Genomic DNA, 21,343 nt, shown 5'->3' on the forward strand with positions numbered 1-21,343 from the left:
GGAAGGGGTCGGGGTAACGTGGCTGTGGGGAGGATGCTTTGGAATGAGTGACTGGGGAAGGCCCCTGGGGGAGGTGACATTGGACAAATGATGGATTGGAGCAGAGCCCTGAATGATGCAGCCGTGGGAAGAGCTTACGAGACATCTGGGGAAGAAGGTTTGGGTAGAATGTACAGCAAATGCAGAGGCTCTAAGCTGGGAAGATCTTGAAGCATGTGAGGGACTAAAAGAAGGCCAGTGAACCTAGTGGACAAGGAGGAGTGGAGGGAGATGGAGTGAGAGGGAAGCCGGCATGCAGACCAGATGCCTGGCATACTGTGGGTGCCACCGTTACACGCATCTTTATCCCCAGTGCCTGCTGCAGGGAAGGAAGCCAGGCCGGAATTAAGGCGTCCAAAGACCCTCCTGCAGTGGGTTTCCTGGGGTTCCTCCAAGGCCTTCAGAGAGGACGGTCCAGGCCCCCCCATCCTTGCCCCTCCCATGGCCATGGCTGTTTGATGGGGCTGATGGCTGACAGACTCATTTATTTAGGGCCTCATCAGCCGTGACCCAGAAGGAAGCAGCAGACTGTCCGTCTGGCCACTCACATCATCTCACCCCACATCCTGGGGGCCTCAGACACGCGGGGCAGCCTAGGGCCCTTCAGAAGGTGTGTGGGTCTGGAAGAGGGGAGGTAGGAAGAGCCCCACGGTGCCGAGCACACACACAACCACGAACACCCACAGGAACAGCCGGTCCACCACCATGGCCACGTACTTCCAGTCCTCAATGACCTGTGGGCAGATAGAGGGGCCGGTTACAGGCGCCGAGCGCGGAGGTCCTCCCTGCTTTCCCTCCTCCCCCAAGCTGGGGCCTCACTGTCTGGCCAGGGACCCCGTAGGCCACTTAGAACATGGAGTGGTAAGTTCTGAGTCTGAGGCTGGTCTTTCAGCTGGGTACCTGTGTGCCTCTCGGGTCCTCAATCCACCCCTACCCGCCCTGCATGGCATCAGGGAGCCACTGGGAACCAGGCTGTTTGGGAAGGTTAGGAATGGAAGGGGTTATTAACACCACATGTGTGATTCGAAACCAAACTGGATTATAAATAAGGGGAATGAGACCTGAGGATCACAAGGCCCCTGCTCTCATTTTCACCCCAAGCCCCCTGCCTGTGCTGTATTCACCCAAAGGAAGACTTGAGGTGCACCTAGCTGAGAGGGGGTTGGGCAATGGGACCTGCAGGACACCTGGAAATCCTGTTTAATTTGCTCAGTTCCATTAACGGCGTTGTCTGCTAGTTCCTGTAATTAAGACCCAGCCTCCTTCCACATCATCTGGGTTTCTCTCCACCTCCTTCCCCGCCCCCCCATCTTCTCAGGCCCAGGTGTGGGGTATAGGATTGGCAGAAACATGGCTAGCCTCCTGAGGTGCCACCACAGATGTGCCTGCCTCCTTGGCCTGGGGGAGATGCCCCCAGAGAGACCCAGCATTCTGGTCTCCCTTCCCCTCACCCGCTGTCACAGCCCAGCCTGTCTGGATCCTTCTGCATGTGTACTTGCCCTGGTGGAGAGCGGCTGGATCAGCAGAGCTCAGCAGAGGCTCTGGAGCTGGAAATTCGGGCAGCAATGGGCAAGCTGATGTCAGTGACCCAATTTGTCAGAGCCCTGGTCAGTGGTGTGCATCTCCCCTCCAGGGTAATCCCTGCTCAACCAGCCCCACACCCCCAGCCAAACACAGCAGCTGTCCGTTTCCTAGATGCAGCAGGCACCGCCCACTTTCCACAAGGCACTCTTGGGTTTCTTTGTGACAGCCCTAATTGCAAACAACTGTGTGTGTGTGTGTGTGTGTGTGTGTCTGTGTGTGTGTGCCTTTTCCCCTCTTTTTATATTTTTGTGCTATTTATAGTGACCAGTTAATCACCAGGGAGGGTGAAAGTGCTGCAGATGAGAAACAGCCCAGGCTGGCTGGCATAGGGGCGGGCATGCTCTGGAAGGGAAGAAAGCCTCTTCTCTCCAGCTAGACATGAGAAAGTCGATCAACCAATAAGGCCCCCATGTGTCAGTTCAGGGCAAGGCACTGCGAAGGGCAAGGAATGTTAATGACATCAGAAAGATCTGAGTATGGAGCTTGGCTCTGCTCTGTGCCAGCTGTGTGACCTTGGGCAAGTTAATGAGCCTCTCTGGGCCTAGCTTTTTCTATTGTAGAATCGGGATTCGAGTAAATGACACTTCACAGGTTCCTGGCAGAATTAGCAGTAACGTATGTCACGTCCTGGTAGAGTGCCTGATGTGTGGTTGGAGCTCAATGAACACGGGCAAATATAATAACTGTGGGCCCTGCCTGGCTCCTTCCCACAAAATGCTTTTAATTAATTGAGTTAGAAAGAGGCGGAGGCCTGTGAGTGTCTAGGGGGTGGTGAGACCTTTAGAAGAGAGAGCTCAGGATGCGGGTGGCTCAGCCAGGGCTGCAGGAGACCAGTTTCTCAACCTGCATATGCACAGGAACCAGCGGGTATCTGGTGAAAAATGCAGCTCCTGGACTACCTGCCACAGAGATCCCAGCTCAGTCAGAACAGGTAGCCCCAAAGCTGTATTTTGAAAAGTTGCCCAAGTGGTTCCTAATTAGCCAGGAGGGCCCCAGTCTGTATATTAATATTTGGGAGTCAATGAATTAGATCATGCTGAACTACTGAATGGTTCTGAACTAAAGCAAGCATAATTAAATTAATTTTTTAAAAAGTGAAATCTGATAATCCTATAGAGCTGTGCTTCTCAAACTGGACTGAGCCTAGGAATCCCCTGGGGATCTGGTGAACATGTAGCTGCTGAGCCAGCAGGTCTGGGGTGGGGCCGGAGATGCAGCATTTCTAAACAGCTCCCAGGTGAGACCGGTGCTGCTGGTCCAAGGACCACACTCTGAGGACAAGGGTGTAGAAGAACTTGTGTCCTATATTCCGCTTGTTAGCAATTCTTTCTTGTTTTCACAGTGTAATTTTGGAGCTTTTCCACCCTGCTCTTTTCTCTTGGCACTAAATAATGGAATCCCCGTGCCTTCCCTTGAGAATGTGGCTAGTGAAAAGGAATCACAGAAAGGTAAGAACAAGGCGATGCCCTGTTTTTCGCATGCAGCTGCGTGTTGTGGCATAAAAACCTGTTCAAAGAATCTGATCTGATAAGGTGTTAAAATGCGAACATTCCCAAGACTCTGAAACTTGTTCTCCAACCCAGTCTGGAAATGTGTGTGAAAATTTCTAACCGTACCATCACGTTCTGTGTTTAGTTATAAAATTGTCCTTTGAAGCATTAACTTGTTCAGAGGAGTCGGTCAAGACACCTAAACTCTAGAACTCACGGCTTTGTCCTGTGAAAGTAAACTTAACCTCTTTTTAGAAATCTGTAATTGTCCTTGATAATTTATTATCCTGGTAGCAATAATATTTAAATGGATGGTTCTATACTCCTAAGAGTTATAAATGTTTGTATGGCTTCTTGGCAAGCCTGACAAGGATGGCAGCATATGTCCTTGGTGCCCTGGCCCACCTGTGTCCCTAAAGGCTGCAGAATCATTTTCCAGCCCACGACAGCCTTCCACTTTCTGCCTGCTTCTCCTGTCTTCTCTGCCCCAGGGCTTTCTCCAGCACCAAAACTGCTTGCTCCACAACCAGCTGGCAAAACCAGGAGGTGCAAGGGAGTTAATGCCCCCAAGGTTACTAGAGCCTTGGGGATGGGAGCTAATGGGCAAATACCCTCCTCCCTCCTGGGGGATGATTCTGAGGCTTGCTTCCATGCTTCCGGCTTCCGCAGAGGCTCTCCGACTGGACTAGCCCCCAGAGCCCGTGGCAGTCTCCTGCTCACTGATACCGACATTGGCTTTCCTCCTTTCCCTGTCTCACTTTCTCCACTTCCTCACTGTGCTTCCTGGGATCACTTCTCAAAAAAACTCCCTCTGTCCAGGTCCTTATATCAGGCTCTGCTTTTGGGGAACCCACAACAAACAAAAAAGGATCCCTGGTACTTCCTTCCTATCCCTCGATGCACGAAACTAGAATAAAACTCATTTCAGTCTTGGATTCCTTATTCAAACAAAGAGTTTGAGAACCCTTGTCTCATGAATTAACTTCAGGAAATGGGAAACTGACTATATTATCCCAGCCTCTTCCATTGGGCAGGTGTTGGGGGCTGGGCTAGCAACTTACACTCTGGTCCTGATCATCACTCTTCATGTGCTGGGCAATGAAGCTGACACCCTCTAAAGCCTCCTGCACATCCTGCTTGAACCTCCCAGAAGACCTCAGCCGGAAATCCCTGGGGATACCCGCTGAGTCAGAGCCGGCTGGAGACTTGGGAGCTGCAGAGGCAGGGTTCACAAAGTACATGGAGTTCCCGTAGAGGTTGGAGGAGCTGGCGGGGCCCATGGCCAAGGCAGTGGTGGTGGCCTTGGACTTGGTCAGGTGAGCCTGGCTGGGCTGGGGGGCCCTGGAGGGGCTGCTGTCAGGGCGCTTCATGAAAAGGAAAGTGGGCAGCTTATGTAGGAAGCAGCGCTTGACCCAGGGTGCCATGGTGTGCGTGCTGGGTGAGCGGTGGTGCACGTTGAGCACACAGACGCTGGTGACGATGGAGAAGGTAACCAGCACCATGGTGAACATGAGGTATTTGCCGATGAGCGGCACGTCGAGGGAGGTGGGCGGCACGATCTTGGAGATGAGCAGCAGGAAGACGGTGAGTGCCAGAAGCACAGAGATGCACAGCGTCATCTTCTCGCCACAGTCGGAGGGCAGGTAGAAGACGAGAATGGCCAGGGAGGTGATGAGCACGCAGGGGATGATGAGGTTGATGGTGTAGAAGAGCGGCTTGCGCTTGATGATGAAGTCGTAAGTCACGTCCACGTAGCTGGGGTCCTGCGGGTTCACCGTCCTTCGCCCAGGGAGGGCAACTATGTCCCATTCACCACTGGGGGTGAAGTCATCCATGCTGGCCGTGGGCGACTTGAGGACCATGTCGATCTCCGTGTGGTCGTAGGTCCAAGAACGGAACTTGAGGGTGCAGTTCTGCTGGTCAAAGGGGAAGTGCTTCACCTCGATCTTGCAGGCACTCTTGTAGATGGCAGGGGGCAGCCACATGATGCTGCCATTGGAGCGGACCACCACATTGGTATAGAGAGACACCTCGTAGGTACCGTCGGCACTGGGGGTGGGGGCAGGGCATGGAGGAGAATATCATGAAATCCATAGATGACGCCTGGCTGTTCTTAGAACTTGCCAAAGAGCCCTGCAGGATTATTTCTCACTAATCACTCTTCCAAACCCCCATGCCCTCACTGGAAAGGCCTGCTTTACTTGGCAACTGCCTGGCGGCGAGAGCCCTGCCATGAAACAGCTTGAAGGCTTTACATAGATTAGCTCATTTAAGCCTCACAACAGTCCAATGAAGTAGATATTATTATCATCCCCATTTTACAGATGGGAAAAACAAGGCTCAGAGAAGTTGTCCTCTTCAAGGTCAGAAAACCAGTAAGCAGTACAGCTAAGATTTGAAGTCAGGTCTTTCTGTCCTTAGACCGCCCACTCCTAATCATTTCTTGCTTCTGCTGGTACAACTACGACCTGGGAAGTCTCTTTATCCCCCTCCACCTGCCTGATATTTATGCATATCAAGTCAGTGCTACCAACACCCAACACTGACAAAGCAACCGAAGGTCAGAAAGAGGACAGTATGGAGGACAGAAAGAGCACTGGACTTGGGGTCAGGATGGTGGCCCTGGTCCCAGCTGTGCCTGAGTGAGTCACAAGGCCCTCCCCATCTCTGGCCTCCAATTCCCCATCTGTAACTGAGGGTGCTGGCTCTGCTCATCTCTAATTCCTCTTGCAGCCTGACAGCTTGGAAGTCTGGGTGAAGCACAGGACTGGAGGCCTGGCCCTCACCACCTTGGCCAACCCTGCCACTTAACTTGTTGTAAAGCACGATGTCAGGCAGCCAGATGCGCTTTGCGGGAATCCTCAGGATGTTCACACCCTCATAGCGGGAGCTGTTCCAGGCCAGGCGGTAGTCTGTCCATTCCTGAGCAGACAGGCAAGGCCCCGTCACTTGTAGGTCCCTCGCCGCCAAGGGGCAGCCCTGGAGAAAACGCCTCCTTGGGCTGGGGACCCTGCAGGGCACTTACCTGTTTCAGCCAGACGTTGGTGGTCATGATCTGTTCTCGCTCATTCTGGGGAGGGAAATGAGGTTATCAGTTCACCTGTCAGGAGGTGATAGACCCCACTCTATCAAGCAAAAGTCTCTGAGCTCCAGGGCCACGTGACCAACCACCAACTTAACATCCTCGGAGGGCTCAGACGTAGTTCACACCCAACGTGCCTGAGACAAACCTCATGATCTTCACCCAGACCTGGGCCTCCACTGGCATTGCCGTCTCAGTGACTGGCACCCCCCAGCCATACAATTCCACAAGCCAGAAACCTGGCAGTTGTCCCTGATCCCTTGCTCTCTGATCCATCAGTAAGTCCTGTAGGTTGTACCTCCTACACGAGTCTCAAATTTGTCTGCTTCTCCCCATCTCCTCTGCCACCATCATCTGTTGCCTAGACTATTGCAGTAGCCTCCCAACTGGCCTTCCTGCTCTGCCTTGGCCTGCCTTTAGTCTGTTCTCTATAGAGCAACATGGGTAATCCTTTTAAAATCTCAGCTCCTCAGACTACGTCTCTCTGCTGAAACCCTCCACTCCCCTCCCATCTCATCTAAAGTGAAAGCCAAAGTTCTGCCCAGGGCCTACAAGGCCATCCATGATCTGCCCCCCTCCCCCACCTCCATCCCTATTAGCTCTAGTACCTCTTATCTCAACACTTTCCTGTTTGCTCATCCCACTTCAGCTATACGTGTCTCTTTGCTTCTGCCTTTGCACATGTTATTCCCTCTTCCTAGAATTCCACACAGCTAACTTCCTCACTTTCTTCAGGTCTTCCCTGACCTTTCTACATAAAATAGCACCCCGATCCCCTCTCTCCCTGCTTCATTTTTCTTCTTTTTTAAAAATAATTAATTAATTAATTAATTGTTTTTTTGGCTGCGTTGGGTCTTTGTTGCTGTGCACAGGCTTTCTATAGTTGTGGTGAGCGGGGGCTACTATTTGTTGCAGTGTGTGGGCTTCTCATTGCGGTGGCTTCTCTTTGTTGCAGAGCACAGGCTCTAGGCATGCGGGCTGCAGTAGTTGTGGCTTGCGGGCTCTAGAGCGCAGGCTCAGTAGTTGTGGCACACGGACTTAGTCGCTCTGTGGCATGTGGGATCTTCCCGGACCAGGTCTCGAACCTGTGTCCTCTGCATTGGCAGGCGGATTCTTAACCACTGCGTCACCCCTGCTTCATTTTTCTTTATAGCTTTTATCACCACTGGCCACCTCTATTTGTGTATTATATGCCACCTCCTACTAGCATCTAAGTTCCTTGAGGGCAAACAGCACCTAGAAGGGTATCTGGGATGTATGAGATATGCAGTAAATATTTTCTGAAGACTATAAGAATCCTACCACAATAATCCAGGCCACCATAATCCATCTCTCACCTGAACCACTGCAAGACCCTCCCAACTGGTCTATGACCACTCTGCACACATACCCCATACAGACAGACATACATCTATTCTTCCTCTGCAGCCAGAAGAAACTTCCAAATTTCCTGCCATTTCCCCCTTAATCCTATTTTTACTTAGGTCACTTCTGTGGCTTCCTTCACATATAAAATAAAAATCCAACTCCTTCACAGGGTCTGCAAAGTCTTGCCAACTTTCCCAGCTTCATTTCACCTTTATTCTGTGCCCTTCCCCCAACATCTGCCCTGACCCTGGCCTTCTTTAGTTCTCCGAATGTGTCTTGTGCTCTCAGTCTGTACCAATTTCCCTGCCTCCTCTTCACCAAGATAACTTCCAGCATCTTGATATCAGCTTGGGAGTCACTTCCTCTAGGGACCTTTCCTGAATCCTCAACTATGTAAGCATATCAGTAGAAAAAGGTTCAGTTGCCAGTAACAGAGAGCCAGAGTAACACTGCCTTAAATAAGTTTATTTCTCTCTTGCAACAGTTTGGACGTACAGGCATACCTCGTTTTATTGTGCTTCACAGATACTGCGTTTTTTCCAAATTAAAGTTTCGTGGCAACTCTGTGTGGAGCGTCTGTTGGCACCATTTTTCCAATAGCACTTGCTTACTTTGTGTCTCTGTGTCACATTTTGGTAATTTTTGCAATATTTTAAACTTTTTCATTATTACTGTATTTGTTACAGTGATCTGTGATCAGTATCTTTGATGTTACTACTGCAAAATATTACAATTCACTGAAGGCTCAGATGATGGTTAGCATTCTTTAGCAATAAAGTATTTTAAAATTAAGTTATGTACATTGTTTTTTAGACATAATGCTATTACACACTTAATAGACTACAGCATAGTGTAAACATAACTTTTATATGCACTGGGAAACCAAAAAAATCATGTGACTTGCTTTATGGTGATATTCACTGTGTTGCGGTGGTCTGAAACCAAACCTGCAGTATCTCTGAGGTATACCTGTAATATGGTGGCTTTGCTCTGCAAAGTCCTTAGGGACCCAGGTTCCTTCCGGATTTCTTCTCTACCACACCTAGAGTGTGGCTCTCATCTGCATGGTCCACAATGACTGCTGCAGCTCCAGTCATTACACCCACATTCCAGACTGTTGAGGGGTAGATGGGAAGAGGAGAGAGAGGATGCATGCCAATTGTCTCCCCCCCACCCCAAATGTCTTGTTTTAATTAGAGTATTTAGGCCATTTACATTCAGTGTAGTTACTGATAAATTTGGGTTTAAACCTACCATCTATCTGTTTTCTGTTTATTCCCTTTCTCTCTTTTCTTGCCTTATTTTGGATTAACGATTTTATTATCCATTTCTCCCGATATTAATGTGACTGTTCTTTAGGTAGTTACTCTGGAGTCTGCAATATGCATATACTTGACTTTTTAGCATCTAATATAAATTAGTTCTTTTATCACTTCCAGAACAAGGCAAGAACTTTAGAACATTTCAATTTCATCTACCCCCTCCTTACTTTTGGGTTATTGTCATGTATCTAATTCTACATATAATTAAAACCTTGCAAGATATTTTTTTCAGTTTTTTTTATGCTGTCAATATCAATTCAAATTCACCCATATATTTATCCTTTCTGTTGTGCTTCATTCTTTCCTACATTTCTATATTTCCATCTGGGATCATTTTCCGTATTGGGTCTTCTTGTATTAAATTCTCTCTCTCTCTCTCTCTCCTGAAAACATCTTTATTTCACCTTCTTATTTTTTTTTTAATAAATTTATTTATTTATTTATTTGTGGCCATGTTGGGTCTTCGTCACTGTACGCAGGCTTTCTCTAGTTGCAGTGAGTGGGGGCTACTCTTCGTTGTGGTGTGAGGGCTTCTCATTGTCGTGGCTTCTCTGTTGCAGAGCACAGGCTCTAGGCGCGCAGGCTTCAGTAGTTGTGGCACGTGGGCTCAGTAGTTGTGGCTTGCGGGCTCTAGAGCTCAGGCTCAGTAGTTGTGGCCCACAGGCTTAGCTGCTCCACGGCATGTGGGATCTTCCCGGGCCAGAGCTCGAACCCGTGTCCCTTGCATTGGCAGGCAGATTCTTAACCACTGTGCCACCAGGGAAGCCCTCAACTTCATTTTTAATTATATTTTTACTGGTGGTATATTTCTAAGTTTGCAGTTTTTTCTTACAGCACTTAAAAAATGTCATTCAATTTTCTGGTCTCCCTTTTCAGCTGTTAGTTTTATTGTTGCTTCTGACTTTTGTTTCCCCTGACTGCTTTTAAGATTTTCTTTGTCTTTGGTTGTCAGGAGTTTGAGTATGATGTACCTGAGTATGATTTTCTTTGTATTTACCTCTCATAGGGTTCATAGAGCCTCTTGCATGTGTAGCTTAATGTCTTTAGTCAGTTTTGGAAAATTCTCAGTCAGTATCACTTCAACCTTTGCTTCTTATTTTTATTCCCATTCTTTCTGGAACTCCAAATACACGTTAGACCTGACATTTTTATCCTGTATCATATTATCTTCTTTTCTGTATTTTCCTTTCTTTTTTCTATAATTTGTCTAGATATTTTCAATTGACCTCTCTTCCTGTTCCTTAACTTTCTCTCCTGCTACGACCAATCTGCTATTAAACCCATCTAATAAATTTTAAATTCTCCATCATTATAAGTTTCTTGAACATGTTAATGCATCGCATTTTCTTTTTAAGAATGTTTATTTATTTTGTTTATTTTTAATAGTGGTAAAATACACATAACAAATTTTACCATCTTAACGGCAGTTATTTAAAAGTCTATGTCTGAAGATGCCAATATTTGAATCATCTGTGTGTCTGTTTCTCTTCTTTTCTCTCTTGGTTTTTTCTTATTTAGTCTTGTCTTATTGCCTGCCTAGTAAGTTTTTATCTGACTTTATCTGCCTCCAGGGACGACTGACTTTGGCTTTATGGCAGGCAGTTAGAGGAGGGACAGATCACCTTCATCTAGTCTGTGACTGAGCTGGTTCAAAGCAGGTTTTAGTTTTTATGAGGGCTGGTCTGTTCTTGATTCATTTTGACTCTCAGCGATGCTCCTTGCAAGGTCCTCACCAAGGCCCCATCTCCTTAGTGGGGCTCCAATTCCAATTTGTGTCATCCTAGCCCTGTAAGAGTGCCAAGCATTCAGCTAGGCTTCCCAGCCTCTTAGCCACCACTCTGTACTCAGCTCCCTTGGCTCTATACTGTTTACCAATCATCAAATGACAGGAAAAGCACCAGAAGCTATCAGGGTCACCTCCTGGATCCTGGTCCTTCAAGTCCTGGCTAAGTTCTCTAAGACCTTCAAACAGATTTGGGGGAGGACAGGCATTTTTGTCTGCCTTTTCTAATTGTTCTTGTGGAAAAGTTAATCTGCAACAAGATACTCTGTCATTACAGAAAGTTGAAAACCTTCAGCTGTCTTAAAAAATAATTTTTTTAAAGTTGAGGTACAATTTACATACAGTGAAGGTGAGGTACAATTTACATACAGTGAAATGCACAGATCTTAAGGGTACAGTTTGATCAGTTTTAACAATGCATTATCCAGGTAACCTACCTCCTTTCAAGGTATAGAACATTTCTACCACCCAGAAAGTTCTCTCCTTCTTTAGTCCGGTGCCTCAGTCCCCTTTACTCCCCCAGCAGCTGCCTTCCCAAAGGCAGTCCTGGCCTTCCCGAAGAGCTGCTTCTGAAGGCTTGCTGGCCTTACACAGCACAGACTCCCTGCCTGCTCCCTAGAAACTTCCATCTTTAAACTGGTTATGCCCATAACCCTCCCTCCTTGAAAACCAAACCCTGAAGTACAAAAGGAAAAATAACCCCCCAAACCTCATATTTGTTCTGTACACAGCTTTCAGGATTATGACAGCTCACAGTGCTACACTCATAGGCATGGGGCTGGAGGCTGTGTGCCCTCCTCCTTCTGGTAACTTCTGTTATCCCACAGGGACCACAGAGCAGATCTGGCAGGGGCAGCCTTAGCCTGGAAGTGTGGCTAGAGCTGCCTTCCTGTTCCCCCTCACCAGGGCAGCAGCTGCAAGGCCGCAGCTGCAAGGCCGCAGCTGGGCTCACTCCATTAAGCAAAAAGCCTTTGGCTGGACAGTAACACTCAGACACCAGCCTGGGAGCGGCCTGGCCGGAAGCACTTATTCCTTCCAGTTGGCCTGCGGAGGGGAGAGGGACAGAGAGCACAGGCTTTTCACCCCTCCCCCATTCTTGGGCTGTGCTTCGTCCCAGGGGAGGAAGCCAGCCATTAATCTGGCCAAAGCCTTCGTGAGGGCTATAGGTTGGAGGGGCTGGGTTTGTGAGGGCTGAGTGTGCTAGAGAGAGAGGGTGGCAGTAAGAACGCAGCCACCAGACCAGAGGAGGTTCAGCCGCATTGGTTGGCTCCCCAAGGCTCAGGAGGAGAGGCACGGTGGATTTCCAGTGCCCTGGCAAGGTCTTGGGAAAAGGAGTGGCCAGTCAGTGTGCAGAGCTGGGAGTCAGGCAATTTGGGATCTACTTCTGGCATTGCCAGAACTCCTGGACAAGGTCCTAGGTTGTTCATCTGATCTTTTTCCATATGCATAAATTAAGGAATTTGCCTAAACTTTGAGACCCCTGACTCGATCTCTAAGTCATGATTCTTTCATTCCAAAAATGCTGTCTGTCCCTTTGCACGTGCTCTTCTCTTTGCTAGGGATGTCCTGCCCACTTTGTGCACTCTAGTTTCCTAGTTTGGAGTCACCTGCCAATCCATATCCCAGAACCAGTTAAAATGCTTTGGCTTCAAGCATAGCTGGATGTTCAACAAAACATCCAACTACGAGTGGCTAAAACAATAAGGACATCTGTTATATCACATAACAAGAGAGCAGGCCAATCATTTCAGTGTTGGTTAATGCAGTAATTCAATGATGTCAGGATTCTAGGTTGTTGACAGTGATGTTAGGACTCTGTGAGTCTCTTGTTTTTCCCCCACAATCATAAGATGGACGCCATGGTTCCAAATATAAAACCTTCACATGACAATGTCTATGGCAGGAAATGGCAAATCTTTTCTTGGGTCCCTTTTTGAGTGTGAGGAAAACTTTCCCGGAGACCCCCCGCCCCTTTGGGCAGCCCCTACATCCCAATGCCAGGGCTACAGCTCTTGCCTAAGCCTTAACTGATTATTGGCTGGAGGAATAGAATTACCATGGTTAGCTACGTCTTAACAATACGTGGCAAGGAGGCTGGAGAAGGGCCCATGAAGTTCATGAGTATTCAATATCAAGTCATAGTTTTATTAACAAAGAAGTTGTGAGGCAGGAATGTCCACTGGGTAGGCAGCCAATGGGCCTGCCATAGACAAGGTGGGCCTCCAACATGGCCATAAGCTTCTCCTCCTTCTACCCTATCATCTCCCCCAGTCTGCTCAACAGATGACCTCACATACCCCCTACCTACTGCGGGGAGATAGGAACTAGGGTACAGAAACCAATGGGTACAGAGGCCCAGGTGTAGGGACAAGACCAGAGGCAGCTGCTGCATTGGTCTAGCCGACTGAGGGTCTGGATAAATGAGGGTGGTCACTGCAGGTACGGAAATGAAGAATGGATTACAGAGTGCAGAAGTAGGGTTGTCAGGGCTTGATGTGTGGATGTGAGGCCTGGTAGGGAGTGCTGAGGAAGGCTGAGGCACTAGGGAGCTCCCCTTCTCCCCTCTGCTACCTCTGAGTTGGGAGTGCCTGAGGGAACCATGGCTCATCGTTAACCTTCTCTGTGGCCCTTTCCACATCCCCACGCACAGGTTTGGAACCCCGCCCCTGGAAGCAGCTCTGAGGGGAGCATTCATATGAGGAGCGTGTAGCATACTGTGTCCAGCTGTGGGGAAGGCACAGCTGCCCCCTGTACCTACCACACTGATGAGCTGGGCCAGGGAGAGCTGCAGCTGGATGGAGATGAGCTCTGAGGAACTGGTGGCTGGGCGGATCAGGTTGTTGTAGCGGGTTTTGTTCAGGAGGTCATCCATGAGCTTCTCCTCCGCGTTGGCCACGCGGCAGTCCCCTGGGAAAACACATAGTCATATCTGCTGGGTCCTCATCCAGCTGATGGCAGTGAAAGGGAGAGCTGCGAGGGCCAGAGAGCACAGGTCCCCTCAGGGCCAGCTGGAGCAGCTAAGGTGCTGGCAGGCCTGCCTCTCCTTGGAGACTTCAAATTAGGTCTATCCAAGACAGAGCTCAGCTCTCTCCTCCCACGCCCTACATCTTCCTCCTCCTGTTCCCTCTAGCAATGAATGGCACCCCACGCTCTAGACATCTAGTCCAAAACCTGGGCATATATTTTGACCCCTCCCTTGGTTCATCCAAGTGGCCACCCAGTTCTATTCTACTTTCCAAATCTCTCAGCCTGTCCTCCCCTCTCCATCCCTCCTGGTCCTGGCTCACCACCCTGCCCCAGGCTCTTCCAGTAGCCTCCTTGCTGGTCTCCCCACCCCCACTCTGCCCCTGCCATCATGTCCCATTCAGTGCCAGAGTGGTCTTCCTACAGCTACTGAGCCAGAGGCCATCCCTGCCCGTAACCTCTCAGAGCTGTAGGCAGAGTTCAAATCCAAACGTTTCGGCTTGGCATCTAAAGCCCCTGGCACCAGCATTTCTTCCTCAACCTGATCTCTTCTTAGCTCTACGCCGAGGTACTGTATATTTTGGCCATATATACTGCTTTCCTTTCCCCATGTGGCCTTCATTGTCTGACTTCTAAATCTTCAAGCACACTCCTTCTTCTGCCAGGACGGCCCCCAGGCGACCAGCCATCAGATATCTGAGAGTCTTTCTTGTGCCAGGCACTGTGCTATGCGCTGGGGGTAACAGCCAGCAAAAGCCTGGCTCCTGCCCTCAGAGAGCTTCCCGTGTAGCGGAGGAGAGATATTCTTCAAACGTGGGTTTGCGTGCAGAGCTGGGGAGATGGTGGTGCTTTCACTAAAAGAGAAAAGGCCTGGGCTAGGGGGAGTTTCCTGGGTTCAGTCTTGGCCCTACAGGGTGCAGGGTGCACCTTGAGACACCAAATGGAGGGGTCCAGCTGGCAGTTGGCTCCTGGTCTGGAGCTTAAAGGAGAGGTCTGGGCTCAGAACCATACCTGCGAGCCAGCAAATGCAGCCTCCTGCAGGGAGCCTGACCTGGCCGGGAGCCCCACTGAGCTCCCACAGCCCCAGATCTGCCCCTTTTCACAGCCCAGATCTCTTGCCATGTGGTGTTTGGGTCTTTGTCCCATCTCCCTCACACGTCTGGGAGTGAAGGGAAGGTTCAGGAGCTCGATCTCATTCACTCGTGACTTCAGGTAAGGGCAGTTTGGGGAGGGGCCTGGGAAAGAGGGAGCCTCAGAGGAAGGTCAAGGACACCTGAGCAGGAGACCCCAGGAACAGGGGAAGAGATGCGGGTGTGCAGAGGAAACAGTGTCGGGGCAGGCAAGAAAGTGGGAAAAGGATAAGGGAATACGGGAGGCTGAGGAGGTGGGGTTGGGTCTGCCGGCTCACCAGGCCCAGGACTGGGGTTACATCCTCCGCTGAGGGGCCAGTTCACTCTGTCTTACCAAATCCCACCCTCTGGATGCGGCCACAGGGCCCAGAGTGTGAACTGCCTGACAGAGCAAGTCTGAGGTGGACTCCTGGGTGGGTGCTGGGCTGGACACGAGGCCACGGGGGGCAGCCACCGCCCTGCCTGCTCCCTGCACTTTCCAACCCATTGCCCATCTGGAGCAAATGCAGTATTTAGTGCCTGTGAAAGATGCTCCCAGGGCACCTGCTGCCCACTGTCCCTCCCCCAACCTGCCCCAGGCTGTCCAGAGGGGGTCCTGTGGATGCTTGGCCTACATTCTGAGCCCTGCCTCTCATACCCTGGACCCCCTCCCGGAGGCCAGCTGCTTGAATACCCTGGAAGCCAGTCTGTAGCCCCAGGTTATAGCTGGATCTCTCCCATAGACCATCTTTATTACATATATTTGAGTTGACCCATCATTTCAGCAGGGTATGACTTGCCCAAGTCCATCAGGCATGTCTGGGACAGCTTGGGTCAGAATCTGAGGCTCGTGGCCCCCAGCCCTGCAGTGCTGGGGGAGGCTGGATCCCACATCTCTGCAGCCCCAGGAGGCTGGTGTACCTAGGTACCTGAGAGGCATGGGCTGCTCTGCAGGCTGTGGGGGCTTGTGTTCCAGCTCCAAGCCCACCTGGGATGCTCAGGTTGCTCACCTTTGGGCCTGTCCTGCCTCTCAGTCGTTCAGCTGGCCCCGAGGGACCCTCGCCCATCTTGAGGACCAGCTGTGGGATCCAGAGAAAGAGGTTCCGAAAACCTTAGACCATTTAGCCCACTCTCTATTTCTTATCTGGGGAAACTGAGACCAAAGAGGGTGAGGAACTTACTCAAGGAGTCCCAGCAAGTCAGAGGCAGAGCCAGTTAGAGGCCCTCCCCTAACCCCTGTGCCTTCTTTCGCGCCCTTGCTAACTTCCCCGTAAGGAGCCTGTCCCTGCAGAAGCCATCTTGGTGTCCAGAGCCAAGTGTGTACTCATGCCTGTGCCTGTGTTTGTACTTGTATATGTGCATGGGGGGCAGAGGGGTTTCCAAACTATATTTGTTTAGGCTTTTCAATCTGCTGCTTTATGCCTATGAGGCCTGCTAGGTTCAAAAGACAAGGAACAGGCCTCTCACCCCCAGATGACAGGGGTGGCCCAGAATAGGTGGAATCTTCTGGGGCACAGTTGGGGGTCACCTCCCAGCCCTGGGGCCGGCACAGTTACACAAAGAGGCCACCACTAGGGGTCAGTCATGACCCAGTGATTCTGAGAAGGAGTGGGCCCGCCCTGCCTCTGTCCAGGGCCTTGCCTTCCTTGGCCTTCTCTGGAAAAACTGCTCCCCACCAGTAAGGGGTTAACAGTCTGAGAGGAAGCCATGGCTGGAATTCTAAAACGTGTGAGTGTGTGTACAGTCTGAAAAAGCAGAGCTAATGGTAAAAATCTATATTGGTAAGATGGAAAGGCAATACCTATTGGTTTGGAATACAAACCACAGAAAGTAAAGGGTCAGTGGAATCTTGGCAAGTGGGCATCTGAAAGGCAGAGTGATTTTCAGTTGGGGATGTTTGTCCTTAACTGAGGAAGGGAACAAGAGATTTGTATTTATTAAAAGGCAGCTATGGATTTTTTTCAAAAAGTTGAGGTTTTTACGTTTTACAAAAAGCTCACAATATATTAGCAGTAGCTTCTCTAATCATGTGCAAGAATCACTTGGATGCTTGTATAAATGCAGATCCCCAGGCTCCATTTCCTGAGATTCTGGTCCTGTGAGCCTAGGATAGGGCCCCGGGGATGTGTAGTGGGTGTTTCTGATGCAGGTGGCCCCAGAACCATACTTAAGAAACACTGCAACTGACTCACATCTGAGTCCCTAAGTATGTAGTCAAGGCATATCATCCCCATAGAACAGATAGGGAAACTGAGGCCCAGAGAGGGTCACTGAGCGAGTGGTGACAGATCCAGGATGCACACATGGAGTGCAGACACCATCTTTGGTGAGATCTCCGCCTCCCTATAGGAACTTCATATGTCCCCCTACCCCTTACCTCCAACACCCCTGGTGGTGTGTCTCTGTCCAAGGAAGATATAGCCCTGGTCCTCTAGGCTGACTAGGGCTTGGAGGACAAGCTTGGGCTGGACGGTAGGAGCTGAAAGAGTCCTTGGAACTCAGCTGGGGAGACTGAGGCCGGGAGCAGACAATCCTCACCGTATCTGGACTCTGCCTGGGAAGGGCTGACTGGATTTCCCTTCCGGGTGTCTGCAGGTTCCTGAGGGGCAGGCTGCACTTCCCCAGCCCCGCACTCAGCCAAGCTGGCTGTCCTGGCCGGCCAACCCCTAGGAGTGGGTGACCAGAGGCAGAGGTGCCATAAAAGTGTGTTTTCTAAGAGATCCACCCCCAAACACACTTGGGCTGGCGAGTTGGGTAGCCCCCCCCTCCCCAGGCTAAGTTTCCCTATCTACAGTAGCGCTGGGATTGAGCAGAGCTGCCTGTCGAGCGGGTACCACTCAGCCCCGCTACCCAGCCCAAAGGCGCTCCATATGGAGGGTGGCCCTGGCGGCCGCGCAGAGGACAGGCGGTCCCCACCCCAAACGTCGCAGACCCACTCATCCTGACCCGCCCCTGCTGCCGTGAGTGGGCTTAGCCCCGCCCACGCCCCCATTCGTCCCGGACAATCTCGGGCCACTCCCCTGGGTGCTGGACACCCTCCCTTCCCTCCCACCTGTGGCAAGTCCAGCCGGGTTCTGGCCGACCCAGGCGTCCCTCCCTCCTTCCCCGAAGAGAACTCACCTCGCCCGCAAAGGGCAACCAGGGAGAAAAGGAGCAAGGGGAGCGCGCTTCTCATGACGGGCGGGGGCTGGAGAGGCAACCTAGGCGAGTTCAGCGGTCGGACCACCCGGGCACCGGCGGCCGCGGGCAGGCGAATGAGAGCCGGTGCCCACGGCCTCGGAGGTTTGAAGTGGCCGGCGAGCACTAAGACCCCGCGGAGAGCCCAGCCAAACCCCGCTGGGGGGCAGCAGCTGTGAGCTACGCCCACAAGGGGATGGGGCGGGGCCGGCACCATCCGGGCTGGACCGGCTCTTTTCGGCCAACCGCCTAGGGTCGTCTCCCAGGGGCTGTCCTCTGCGCTTCCCGACCTCGTCCGGCCTCCAACTTTCCTTGAAGGGAGTCCGGCGGGACAGTGCATGCACCCTTTGTACAGTTGGGGAGACTGAGGCAGATGCTGGCTCTGGATCCTCTACTGTTGGGGAAAGTGGTTGTACTCCAGCCGGGAGGTCCCTGGGCTTTGCCTGCCGTCAGGACTCAGGAGGTCTTTCAGAAAAAGATCTCAAGTCTATGCTCATGGGCTTTGCTGAAAAAAAGGAGCACTGCAGGGAGTGGGGAGTAAGCCAGCTGGAGTGGGGCGCAGCTATCTGCAGACATTGGGGAAAGGGCACTTAGGAAAAGCGTGTGGAATTTGGGAGGGTGAAATAGCTCAGGGTCCCCTTACCTAGATTGGGTGACTGGGGAATGGACAGGATGGAGCCGGAGTGGGCTGGCTGTGTCCTCGCCCTTAAGCCTTACACCCTGTGCTGACCACAGGCAGCTCTGGTGACTCAAGGGAGCAAGCACCCCCTCCTCCAGCCAGGTGGTCCTGGGTAAGTGTTGGAATCAGTATCATTCCCTTGGGAGCTGGGGGACCTCACAGGATAGGCATCAGCGCCAGGGCAGCCCTACTTTTGGACCTGGCCAGTAGTGGTGCCTCAATCCAGGATCCAAAAGAGCCTTTGGCATATTCCTGTAGCCCATGGCACTTCTCCCTCTCACTCCAGCTCCCCACCCACCCCCTCCCCTGTCTGGGTCCCAACAGGCAAACCTAACAACTGGGACTTCCCTGGTGGCGCAGTGGTTAAGAATCCACCTGCCAATGCAGGGGACATGGGTTCGAGCCCTGGTCTGGGACGATCCCACATGCTGCGGAGTAACAGACCCGTGCGCCACAACTGCTGAGCCTGCGCTGTAGAGTCCATGAGCCACAACTACTGAAGCCTGCGTACCCTAGAGCCCACACGCTGCAACTACTGAGCCCGTGTGCTGCAACTACTGATGCCCGCGGGCCTAGAGCCCGTGCTCCGCAACAAGAGAAGCCACCACAACAAGAAGCCCGCGCACCGCAATGAAGAGTAGCCCCTACTTGCGGCAACTAGAGGAAAGCCAGGCACAGCAGTGAAGACCCAACACAACCAAAAAAAAAAAAAACTAACAACTGGAGGGAGGGTGGGAAGGGCAGGGTCTGGGAGAGTGATCGCCTACAAACGGCGCTTTGCCACCTTCTCTCCAGGACTCTCAGTCTTGCTATGATATTGCTTCCCCCGATGTCTTTTTTGCTATAATCTGACATGTTGACATATTCTTTTAAAAAGAACACTGTTGAAATGGAGCTGACTTTCCCTTTAAGATGGCTTGGAGAATTAAGGTTTGAGTGCATCCTCTCTTCTCCAAACTGCAGCAATAAATAGGTGAAATATATAAAGCAAACCAAAAAAGACATAGCCAGGCTGAAAAAATAAGATCTCCATGAACTAAAATCAAAAAAGAAATGCAAAGTGATGGGGGGCTGAAGCCTGGAGCCTGCTGGGCTCTGGAAGCCAAAGGCAGTGACAGGTCCTTAGGGATAAAAAGGGACTAAAAGACTCCTGGCTAGAAGCTGGGGGCTTGGATGTACACCAGTCCCTGAAAGGATGCTAGGGTAGGGATGCTGCTGCTGATCTGTTGTCTGAGGCTCTAACTTCATAGGATGTGTATTATCCCTCATATACCACAGTATGGGAGCTTGAAAATGCCATAAAACTTGGAGGCATCTGCAAAACCTTAAGTTAGGTAAGCAGAGGTGGGAGGGTAGGAAGGGAGAGAGAGAGGGAGAGGGTATGATGTCCATTCAAAACAGCCTAACTTGTGCTGGAACATAAGTGAAGTGCTCAGAGAATGATGGGGAAAGGATTCCACTGACCAGATCTGGGACAATTTTAGCATTAAAATAAATAATGGTGATGATGAATACTCATTGAATAAAATTAGAAACTTTAAGACTATATTGAAGTAAATAAATGATGAAAGTTTGATGAGAAATGAGGAACTTACATAGTTTCAAAGTACCTCTCCACAAAATACTTATTAATTATAAGGGGGAAAAGAGTTGACAGAGGAGAAGCTTTGCAGATACCACCTGTGGTAGGCTGAATAATGATCCCCAAAGATGTCCACATCCTAATCTTGGAACCTGTGGTGTCACTTTATATGGTGAAAGGAACTTTGCAGATGAGATTAAATTAAAGGTCTTGGGATGGGGAGATTTTCCTGGTGGGACCGATGTAGTCACAGAGGTCCTTCTAAAGGGAGACAGGGGATCAGAGTGAGAGAATGTATGTGAAGATGGAAGCAGAGATTGAAGTGATCTATATATGAGCTAAGGAATGCCAAGGCAGCCTCCAGAACTGGAAGAGGCAAGGAAGAGATTCACCTTTGGAACCTTCAGAAAGAACCAGTCATGCCAGTACATTGATTTTAGCCCCGTAAGACTGATTTTGGACTTCTCACCTTCAGACCTATAAGAGAAAAAAATTTATGTTGTTTCAAGCCACTACATTTGTGGTAATTTCTTACAGCATCATTAGGAAACCAATATACTACCTTAACCAAGTGATCAAAATTAGTATCATGAATAATGGGGCAAATCAAAACTGTACATTACCTGATAGGATGCAGTACACAGAATTCCTTCTGTGATATTTCTGCCAAAGATGTATGACTTGAATCTAATCATGAGGATACATCAGACAAACCCAGATTATGGGACATTCTGTAAAATAACTGATCTGTTATCATCAAAAGTGTCAAGGTTGTGAAAGTCAAGGAGAGACTGAAGAACTGTTTCAGATAGAAGGAGACTCAAGTTGACACCACAACTAAATACGCTTGATTTTGAAACAGATCCCTTTGCTATATAGGACTTTAAGGGGACAACTGGCAAAATTTGAATGGGGTCTGGGGATCAGATGGTAGTACTATGTCAATGTTAACTTCTTGATATTGATGGCTATATTTTGGCTATATAGGAGATATCTTTGTAGATAATGCACATGAAAGTGTTCAGAAGCTTGTGTGGTAAATGTATTCAAAATGATGCAAGGGGGAAAAGTTCTGTGTATGGTACTTGCAACTTTTCTGTAAATTTGAGAATTTTTTAAAAAAAAGCAAAGTGAGCCTACAAACCAAGATTTGAAAACGTAAGC

At 50.2% G+C, this 21,343-nt stretch overlaps 1 protein-coding gene across 1 annotated transcript; it reads right to left on the minus strand.

Moving 5' to 3' along the window:
• Window positions 1–632: 632 nt before the first annotated feature.
• CHRNB4 (cholinergic receptor nicotinic beta 4 subunit) lies at window positions 633–17,919 on the minus strand. Its single transcript, XM_036844096.1, has 6 exons — window positions 17,862–17,919; window positions 13,427–13,575; window positions 6,139–6,183; window positions 5,926–6,035; window positions 4,175–5,162; window positions 633–773 (listed from the first exon to the last, which is right to left on the minus strand). The coding sequence occupies exons 1-6, from the start codon at window positions 17,914–17,916 to the stop codon at window positions 633–635; spliced, it is 1,488 nt and encodes a 495-aa protein (XP_036699991.1). The 5' UTR covers window positions 17,917–17,919.
• Between the last annotated feature and the right edge of the window lie 3,424 nt (window positions 17,920–21,343).

The sequence above is a fragment of the Balaenoptera musculus genome, chromosome 2, assembly GCF_009873245.2.
Source record: "Balaenoptera musculus isolate JJ_BM4_2016_0621 chromosome 2, mBalMus1.pri.v3, whole genome shotgun sequence".
In the NCBI taxonomy this organism is placed as follows: domain Eukaryota; kingdom Metazoa; phylum Chordata; class Mammalia; order Artiodactyla; family Balaenopteridae; genus Balaenoptera; species Balaenoptera musculus.

Coding starts and splice junctions, on each gene's coding strand:
- CHRNB4 (XM_036844096.1), bottom strand. CDS start 17,916: ATGAGAAGCGCGCTCCCCTTGCTCCTTTTCTCCCTGGTTGCCCTTTGC. Junction 6,036..6,138: donor CCAACGTCTGGCTGAAACAG/GTAAGTGCCCTG, acceptor CTGTCTGCTCAG/GAATGGACAGACTACCGCCT. Junction 5,163..5,925: donor GACATCGTGCTTTACAACAA/GTTAAGTGGCAG, acceptor CCCCACCCCCAG/TGCCGACGGTACCTACGAGG.